Source organism: Doryrhamphus excisus, linkage group LG13 (assembly GCF_037039965.1).
Source record: "Doryrhamphus excisus strain RoL-2023G ecotype Guam linkage group LG13, RoL_Dexc_Guam_v1.1, whole genome shotgun sequence".
NCBI classification, from domain to species: Eukaryota; Metazoa; Chordata; class Actinopteri; order Syngnathiformes; family Syngnathidae; genus Doryrhamphus; species Doryrhamphus excisus.
The window spans coordinates 6,593,589-6,604,175 of NC_136369.1; the positions used below are offsets into that span (position 1 = coordinate 6,593,589).

The 10,587-nt window shown below is 38.1% G+C and overlaps 1 protein-coding gene across 1 annotated transcript; it reads right to left on the reverse strand.

Moving 5' to 3' along the window:
• Positions 1-3,838: 3,838 nt before the first annotated feature.
• On the reverse strand, positions 3,839-9,451 carry pcdh20 (protocadherin 20). The gene is made up of 2 exons (XM_058089723.2): positions 9,282-9,451; positions 3,839-9,133 (listed from the first exon to the last, which is right to left on the reverse strand). Exons 1-2 carry the CDS (start codon positions 9,327-9,329, stop codon positions 6,515-6,517), a joined length of 2,667 nt encoding a protein of 888 aa, XP_057945706.2. The 5' UTR covers positions 9,330-9,451; the 3' UTR covers positions 3,839-6,514.
• Between the last annotated feature and the right edge of the window lie 1,136 nt (positions 9,452-10,587).

Below are 10,587 nucleotides of genomic sequence, written 5' to 3' on the forward strand. Positions count from 1 at the left end.
AAAACTATGTGTGAAGCCACAAAATTAGAATAAAGTCATAATTTATTAAGAAAAAAATTGCATAAAACTGAAAAATTAAAGGAAATAATTAATTATCTGAAAAACAATCAATACATTTGATGTTTTGGGATAATATATTTTTTAAAAACTATGTGTGAAGCCACAAAATTAGAATAAAGTCATAATTTATTAAGAAAAAAATAGCATAAAACTGAAAAATTAAAGGAAATAATTAATTATCTGAAAAACAAACAATACATATGATTTTTTGGGAAAAAGTTATATTATAATAATAAAGTCACATTATTATGAGAAAAAAGTCATAATATTACAAGAAAAAAGTATTTGTAAAAAAAAAAACAAAAAAAAATAAAGTAAATAGAAAAAGTTAATCTTAATAGTACACTTTGTTACCAGTAACATTAAGCTAAGAGACAGGCTGTTTCTCTAAATATATAACTCTGCATGCCTACATGGGTTGGTTTAAAAGTGGCCCCCATGTCTTCCGGTGGCCCTCAATAAGTTTGGACACCCTTTTGTTAAATGTTCATTTATCCTTTTCCTTCAGAATTTTCATAGTTTTCTTTGCATTTCAAAGTGTTTTCTACAACTGTTCTATACAAACTACAAACTATAAATGTTAAGCCATAAAAACATGTTTTGTGTTTTCATTTTGGCTGCCTTAGAATCGGACCTTCTGGAACAGATGAATGATGCTAACCAAGGTTCCACTGTACTTAAACTCCAGCAACTCATTGGTGGCGGATCAAAAAGGAAAGCAATTGTCTGCAAAGTATCTGCAGTACTTGCTGGCCTGCAACACTTTAAAATTAGAAGGAAATCCAATCGGGGTAATCTAAATCCCATCACAATATATTTTGCCAAATCACAGCAATTGAAAGATAGATGAAAGTCAGTATTTTTTTTTTTTTAATGCTTTATATAGGATGACAATGTGTGTGTGTGTGTGTGTGCAAACAATGCGGGTTGGGAGGCCATATTTGGTGTCATAACTTTGAAAATGTAGCCTCCCCTCTTCTGTCAAGCACTGTAACCTAAACCTGAGCCTTTTCATGGTGTATTTATTTGCTTGTTTGAGTTTTAGGCAGCAATATTAAATAAGCGAAATAGGATCGTGCTGGGATAGTAATTACAGTCTTTCTACACAATTAACAATTTAACGTCATTTCAGAAAGGGATTGTTGGAACGGCACAAAAAGGGGGAGGGTGTGTTATTCTGCATAGGCTGTTTCGTGTTTGTTTAGTACATGTGTTCACAATAAGAGATCTGAATGAAATGGAAATATTTTTTTTGGAACCAGCTATGCAAGTCCTTTGTGGGTGCAAATGTTTTTTGTCGTGTTTCTTCAGGCCAGATATGTTTTCCAATAACTTCTATGAGCATTATACAGATTGCTAATCCCTAAGGTCATAAAAAGTTCAAGAAGCAATGCCAAGTCACCCCTACATTGTTTATCTTGGTATGGTTTGAAGATGCCTGCTTGTCAAGAGAGATTATGAGAGGAAGAGTTGATGGGTCAGATTTAAAAGCTCCACAGTGTCTTGTCTGCTTGACACCCCCGCACCCCACTTTTCAAGCTATTTAATGCTCCAAATAACACTCTGCTAACAGCTGAAACAATGAACTCCAGAAGTGAAATGCTTATTTCATACACAATATCTGAGTGAATATTATTTACTATTACATATTCCATACAATTTAACGGAAAAAGGATGTCACTGTCCACAAACTTATATTGTTTAGGAGGCATATAAGGCAAATAAGGCAAAAAAAGTGAATAAAGTTCAAGTAGAAATGTGTTTTTTACAAAAAACATTACCCATTTCTCTTCCTGTTTGCAAACGGAAAATATCTCCAATGTGCTTGATTATTACCAGGCTTATCAGACATCTGGGTTGCTTATGTCAAGACTGCAATGCATGTTCTTTCTTTCTGAAATAAACGCAGATAGTGTTTGTATGGTGGACCATTAACAGCGTTGCAGGAAGTCTGCCATTAATGTTAATACTAGTGAAGTTGCAAAATGACAGTTTGTTATCAGAAATGCAACAATAAGCATTCATTACCTGTCTTCCGGTTGTGCTATTAAACAAATGGGGTAAAGAAAAAAGCCATCACATTTGTGTGGGTCAGGTCAAGCAGTATTTATTTTCACTTTTGTTAGTAATGCATACGTAAAAAAAATATATATATATATATATATTTCCCCTTTTTTTATCAAACAAAAACAACCTTACATTTATCTGGGCTTCTACAAAGGTGCTGACTTTGCTGATCCAACAAATCTACTGAGTACTATTCATGTTCTAAAATGATCATTTCTGTGTCAAATGAATATCATAGCACAGCCCATTTGTGAAAAGCACAGGATGGCCAGAGGTGATTACTGAGGATTACGCTGAGCTGCTCCTGATGTGCTCTGTGTTTACATGACATGCGCTAGTGCTGAAATGCTGATTATAAGTTGTGACGCTCCTTGTGTGTGTGTGTGTGTGTGTGTGTGTGAGAATACATTCTCAACACTGGTTTGTTTGCATGTTTCTGTTATTGTTTGAGCCAAACCCAGGGATGTTAATAAAAGACATTTGGCTCAACTGAGTTGCGTACTTGGGCGTGTACTGTTGACTCACGTCCCAAATCCTTTCTTTTCTTTTCCTAATTGTCCTTGCGTATGATGCAAATACATGTGAAAGAAGCATTAAGCATTTATGAGTATGACTGCATTTGGTGGAAAGAATGCATGCATGTTTGTTTGTCTCTCTATAACACGCCCCATCCCTGCCCTTTGCAGGTGGTGACAGTCAAACTGGATTTTCATCTTTGTCATCATGACTTAGGGTTCCAAATCATCCCTTGAAAAACGGAATCGTCCTGTGTTTCGTAGAAATGTGGTACACACCTTGTTACCGTGAGAATCAAAAACAGTTTGTAACATGTATATGGAATGAATGCTCTATTTGAAATTTTACAGCACACTTATTCCACCATAAAACAGCAGATTTTTTTCTGTGTGTTTCTGTTCATTCCCGGTGGTGTGATGGTGTAAGTGTCCAAGTGTGGCGCAGGTGCCAATTGTGGCGCTTGGTGATCTTTTTATTGGCCCATTATTGGTAATAATTTAATTTTACAAAAAAACAAACAAAGAAAAAGTGCAAAATCAGAAGTATATTATGACGAAAAAACTATGTTATTTTACTGGCACAAAGTTTAAATATTAAAAAAGATGATTTTTTAAACATTTACAACAAAACAACATGTGAAGCTGCACTTTATGGAAAATTAAGTAGTGGAAAAAGTTATACTATTGCAAGAATACGTTTGAAATATTATAGAAAAAATAATTAAAGTTGAAATAGTTGGAAAATAAAAAAAATACACCAGCAGAAAATGAAAAAAAAAAGCTGTAATATTACAAGAATAAAGTCAAAATATTAACAGAGAATACTTGTGGGTAACTTGTGGTAGTCCAATTTCCATTTTGTGGTATTGTGTATGGACGAGAAGGCACAAAAGCACAACGTAGCCTTCTTTATCTGCAACCTTTGGCATCAAAAGAGCCATTTAGCCCCGTCTTCCCGAAAAGAAAAATGGTCAAGAGCTGCAAAACATGATCATGTAAAATTGAAAGAAAATGTTGCCAACTTTAACATGAAAAGCCCACCAGACTTCCACTGCTCTAGTTTATCCATCCATCACTGACTGGGCAGTGTTCGTCATTGTATTATATGTTATCATCACTTGTTGCCCGTCACTCACAGAGGTGCATTGCAAAATTAGGTTTTTATTCATGTTGGATTTTAGTTTGTGCGTTGTATATATTTGCTTTGTGCTGGGAATTATGGATTTGAACACTCAGTTACAGTGCATGTAACACTGTGTGTATGACTTTTTGTTCAAATACAACCGCACACAGTTGTGTTTCATTTGGAACTATGAATTTCATAGTTTCACAGTTCACCTTGTCTGTGTAGTTACTGTGTAGTTACAGTACTGTACTTCTAAACCAATCCTTCGTCCAATATTAAACAATACTGGTAACAATTCTTAGCTGTCCACAATCCCAGAATATGAAAGCTTTGCAGATAATGTTTCTAATAGTAATGCAAATAATAAAAATGCATACGTATAATAAAATAAAGTACTTTAATATTTGTTTTCACAAACACTTTGTAACATCTCACAAACACATTGAGAATTGCATGAATGAGGGTGATTTGAGTTTGTATGTATTATATAACAACAAAAGCACACTTGGAATGCATCAGTGTCACCAAGTACAATGTCTTCTTTCTATTGAATGTCAACATAAATGACAATATAAAAAAACATCTGGTTGTCAATGACAGGTTTAACAAAGAGTGAGGCAAACAAGTCCAAATGCTCAGAGTCAGTCCTCATTGAAATGAAATGGATGGACGAGAGTCATCACAGACGTATGGTCAATGACAAACTCAAGTTAAAAAGCTGGGCGTTAGTCTGAAAGATTTAATATTCATGATTGTCTACAACAGTCATCAAAAAGTCAATATTTGCTGTGCCTTCAAAGACTTAGCACGATATGTACATGTTTAAATCATTTTCAAGACTTTCTGATTGTAATGTTATAGGATGCCACTAATAAATTAATTTCCAATCTTTCTGATACATAACATATTCCTGCAAGCATCAGTCATGTAATATGGCTATACACTCACCGGTCACTACATTACATATACTTCACAATATAATCAGACGTACCAAAGAGTCTCATTGTAGTTTGCTGAGGTTTACAAGTACACTACCACCTTATTTATTTACCGTAACTGTGCAAGAGACAAAATGTAACTTTTCTGCATTTAGTGCACTTGTACCTTTGCACAGTAATCCCTCCAATTTAATAATTACTAAATTGTTGCTGGTGTATTACTAATCAAAAAACAAATATTGAAAGACAAAAGTATATGTAGTATTCTCGCCACTAGGCATCTGTAATGTTCCTTTACTGAGACATGATATTGCAGTAGATTACTGTCACACTGCATGAAGTACGCCATGGCGTACCAAACATGATGACTGAAAATAAGTTATCCTCCCATTCAATGTGGAAGTGGTGCATTTTTGGCTTCTTTGTCCTTTTTCCCCACTCCGTTTTAAAACCTTAGAATACAGTAAATAAATTGGAATTAGTGAGTTAGTGCACTAGTTTGCTAATGTTTAAATCCACGGCTGTCTCGTTTCTCTGAAGTGATCTCGTAACCTACACATTACAGTTGATCAATGTGGGCTTTTTTTGGCTTTTATGAGTGTAAATATGACTATATGTGTGCCCTTTCATGTCTGTAGTGCTCTACTAATGGTAAAGGTTGTATTTAAAAAGGCATGTTTTTTTATGATGTAACTGCGAAAACATACCATTTATTATTAACCCTGAATCCTACTTTGCATAAATTCATTAACCAATTAACCAATAAACCAATAAATGAGGGATGACAGTATAGCTATACTTTTGTGATAGGACTTGTGTTGGATCTTATTGGATTATGAAGGTGTTCTTAATGAAATGGCCTGTGATTTTACGATATAGTGAATGTGTCCCAAGTACAGTAATCCCTCGTTCCAGACCTAGTTCCAGATAAGTGCATTTTCACAAAGTAGGCTTTCTTATTTATACATTGAATATTGTCATAGTTACAGCATAGAAAACTTTCCAAATATGGGTTCTAACATTGTTAGAGATATAGCACCCCTATAGTCACCATGACATTCGTATTGCCCCAAACAGTAGATATAATGGAAATTTCAACATAAACAAGACTAATGCATGTGAGTGTTTCTGCAGATGTGTTCTGGTATTAGGTAACTAAAAGGGGGAAAACAGGAAGTGACATTGGTGGCCCAAAGTTGAGTTTTAGTTTGGCGTGAGTTATGGCCACAACAGTAGCTCATATTGTGAGATCATTCAAAATCTGCAATTAAAGCCTGTTGTTCTGGCGATCATTGTGTGTCTCAGCACATTGACTGACACCTATAGACAAGTGTAGAATATATTCATCCATTCATTCATTTTCTACCGCTTTTTCCTCACGAGGGTCGCGTGGGTTGCTGGAGCCTATCCCAGCTGTCTTCGGGCGAGAGGCGGGGTACACCTCACCAGCCAATCACAGGGCACATAGTATAGACAAACAACCATTCACACGTAGAATATATTATGGAGATAAAATATTATCACAGTGTCTTTGAATGTGTCTTCTGAATCTCTTGTATTTATATTTGTGGTTTTAATTTTTGTATTTAGGTTTGGCAAAAAATGGCCATATATATATAATTTTTGTGACTAATAGTAGGCCATAGCATGATTTATTCATTCATGTATTTTTTAAATACTACAAAATTCAAAGCTCAAAGTGGCGAGTGATTACTGTAATTATAAAATGCAATAAGATGGAACAAATTCATGTTGCTGTTTCGCAATGCGTAAACTCCCAAATAAGCAGAATGTCGGATTACTGAAAATTAAATGTTTGAGACATGTCTGAGCTTCCTATTTTTGACCAGCGTAGAATCTTTTTTGATTTTTAATGGTACATCAACCTCTGATTTTGTCTTTTGCTTCTGAAACCTTTTTAAGCATATGTAACCTGTTAGTGTAACAAGGGAGAAGAGCAGCCCGAGGCATGTCACTGCAAGGGCAATGAGGGCAGGTGTACATGGACACATGTTATACCTCTCAGGTCCGTCTTTCAACTGACCAATGTGCCAGGGTCTCTCCTCTATTTCAATATCAGCCTCTCTGGTCAGCAAACTCTGTATGTAGCTCTCATTGCTCACCGTTTCGTTCACAAAGAAGTTAACCATAATTGTTGAGTAAAGTGGCTCTGGCTGACCGTGATCACTGGCCTTTACCAGAAGGCTGTAGAGACCACGGTTGCTCAGTTCTCTCTCTAAAGTGATATTTCCTGTTTCGGGGTTGATGGCAAAAGATCCAGGCTCACCTCCCTTCCTTTTAATGATACTATATGCAATCACGGCATTCATGCCTGTATCGTTATCCACAGCGTACACTTCTGTGACGGATGTTCCCGGCAGGGTGTTGGGTAGCACCAGCATGTAGGACTGATTGGACTGTGGGAAAAGGACAATCGGTGGGTTGTCATTGACATCCAACAGCAGCACAGTCACCATTGTAACAGAGGAGAGTGCGGGCTCCCCACCGTCTACGGCCTCAATCCAAAGTTGGTACGTCCCCTGTTGCTCTCGGTCCAGCGAGGTCTTCGCCCGAAGTGTGCCTCGGCCTGTGTCTATCATGAAGATGTCACTGCCATTGAGGATGGATAGAGCCACCCATCCATTTTTCCCCAAATCAGCATCCATCACTGACAGCACACCGATCTCACCGTAACCCGGAAAGTTCTCTGGCACAAAGAATGTGAAATCCTTGTTGATGAAGCGCGGGCTGTTGTCATTGCGGTCTTGTACCGTCACCACAACAGTAGCAATCGACTCCCTTCTTGGGGTTCCTTGGTCCACAGCTCTCACAATGAAGCGATATGTTTCCTTCTCCTCACGGTCCAGTGATGTAGTCACAGTCAGAATGCCTGTCACGGGATCTATAAGAAACATCCCTGGGGAATCACCTCCAAGAAGATAGACAACTTCTCCTTGGCTTCCACTGTCTTGGTCTGTGGCATGGAGCTGGGTAAGATAGGTGTTGGGGGGATTATTCTCATCTAAAAATACTTCCACCGAAGACTGCTGAAAGACTGGAGCGTTGTCATTCTCATCCAAAATTTGCACCTTGAGAAAAGTCTTGATGACGAGCCCCCGACCGTTTTCAGCAACTACAATGAGATCGTACTCCTTTGTCATTTCATAATCCAGTGGCTCTGTGGTTTCAAGTAGGTATTCATTTGTGAGGAGCTGATAGGGCCCGATCCTAAAAGGACCTGTTCCCTCCAAATGGCAGTCCACCCTTTGATTGACATTGATGTTTTTGACAGTAAAAAAAGCAATAGGAGAAAACACTGGCTCAGACTCCTTAAGTCTCACCACCCCATCTTTTTCTGATGCAATGTATCGAGGTACAACAGCAGGAGGCCCCAAAAGAACTTTGATGACGTGAACAGCAACAGTGGCAACAGCAGGAATACAACCAGGTCCATTGGCCAGAACAGTGAGTTTGTAAAACATGGCTGTACCTGTGTCTATTTTCTCTGCTAGTTTGATCACTCCTGTAGTTCTGTCCAAATGGAACAAGCTTCTGGTCTCCCTTGGCACACGTTCACTATAAGCATAGTTGATCTGAGCATTATCGCCAAGGTCAGGGTCAAAAGCATGCAGACGTGCCAAATGTGTGCCTTTGGTGGCGTTCCCATGCAGAGTAACATTAAGGTAAGACTCTGTGAATTGGGGACAGTTATCATTCACATCTAAGATGACAATTTTTAAAGTGGCAGCACCAAGGAGGGGAGGGGTGCCCCCATCCTCTGCGATAATGTCTGTTATGTATTCAGCCTGTGTCTCTCGATCTAAAAGTTCTGTCACGATAAGAAAGGGTGTCAGCTCCCCTCCTTCATTCTCTTCAACGTCGAGCGTGAACACACCAAAGTCATTCACAAGCCAGTAGGTCTGCACTCCATGAAGACCCAGGTCGGGGTCAACTGCAGACTGTTCCACCGCATAGCGAGAATTGATCTGTGTGTTTTCTGGAACGGATATAAGGATTTCATCCACAGGGAACTTTGGTCTGTTATCATTCACATCCTCAATGACGACTTTAACTTTGATGAGTTGGAAATACTGCTGTGGAAGTACAAAGACATCCATTGAGAGGAAACATCCTTGTCTGTCGGAGTTATCCGGGCAAAGTGTCTCCCTGTCAATCTCTGTAGCAGATGTAAAAAATTCTCCTGTTGTATTATCGAGTGTCACATACTGTTCACTGACCCTCTTTTGAGCCAGACTGAATAAATAGGGGGGGTCAACTGTAAAATCCAAATTTAAGTCCACTCCAATGGCTCCTATGAAGGTCCCTTTGGGTAATCCCTCCTTTATCCTATAGATGAGTTCTTTTGCTTGGCTGAAGGTTGCAAAACAGGAATGAGGGCTGGTATACAGCAAGAGAATGAAAAATCCCTGGAACACAAAATGTCATAGAAACATGACTACACTGAACAGTAACATACAGGATATAAACTATATACATTTATCAAGGCTCATATGTAGATATTGTTATTATGCCCTGTTAAGAGAGCGTTTTCAAGTCAATTAAAATACAACTTACCCATATTTCCCAGCTTTTGCAAAGTCTGGGGTGTTTTCTGTTGACCATGTTTACGTCCAAGTCCAACAGTTTTCCACTTATAGCGGAAAGTGTCACATTTTAATTAAGCCAGGCATTTTGAGCTGTGCAGACCTCTGCTGAGTCCAAAGCCGACTTGCTGTCTGACTTGAACCACTCATTCATCCCAGTGCTGGCTCAGGACACTCCCTCTACATGCAAATCAGTCCTACGTGGTAACCAATGAGCCTTGATGGCCACTGAAAGACCTGCAGTTCACAGCTTACTCTTCGCACATGCTTTTAACATGCATCATCACACGCCTGCACTTTGTGTGCTCACACATCAATCAGTATAAGGTGGTGCTGCTGTGCATGTGGCTCAGTGAATATGAAAAACAAGTGAGTTTTGACACAGAAGACTGAGCAAAATGTAAAACATCCACAGTTAAGAGGTCGCTTTATTACACTGTGCTCAAAACCCAAACACAATACAAATGGAGTCTAATGTATATAGAATATATGGGTATAGAATATTATATGATATTGGGAAAAATGATCAGAAGGCGGATCTTGGCATCATAAGTAGTGATATGGTCTGATTCTGGATTGAGCCTTTAAATAATTCAACCCCCTAATCCCCATGTGTTCTAAATGCCAGGCCAGCTGTTTGCTGGGATTGGAAACATACTGCTCAGATAAAACGACCGATTGAAGTCCATTGGAAAAAGGCACTTTAATTTTAGTTTCAGTATCCAAATGAAGATCATCAATAAATCCCCTTTGCTTCCAATATTTTCATCTAAGTACTGGGATAAAAATATTTTAATAAACTACAATCATGACCCAAGAGTGTGGGGTAGTTATATTAGACTTGCCTTAGGTGCAGAGCCAGTTCTAAGGCTCTAAAGTGGCACCCCAGGTGCAATTTTATATGGCACCCCCCTCCATTGGCAAGTCACTTAAGATTACAAAATAAATTTAATGGTATTGTGTCACCCAGTTTGCATGGTTAACAGAATCAGAAATCCAATATTACCAAAAAAATATATATAAACACAAGCTACATTTACACTATGCAATAACTATACAAAAGGTGTAAAATACCTAAGTTGTCCATCGTTACATCACGGTTCGAATATTTCTCCCTCATTATGAGCATGCAATGCAATACAGGCCCCACTGACAGCTACGAAAAAAAGATAAAAATGAAAAACACTGGAAAATTGGGAAAAAAAATAGAAAAACTGGAAAAATGGGAAAACGAGAAAATGCGAAAAATGTCATGAGAAAATGAGAAAACGGCATTG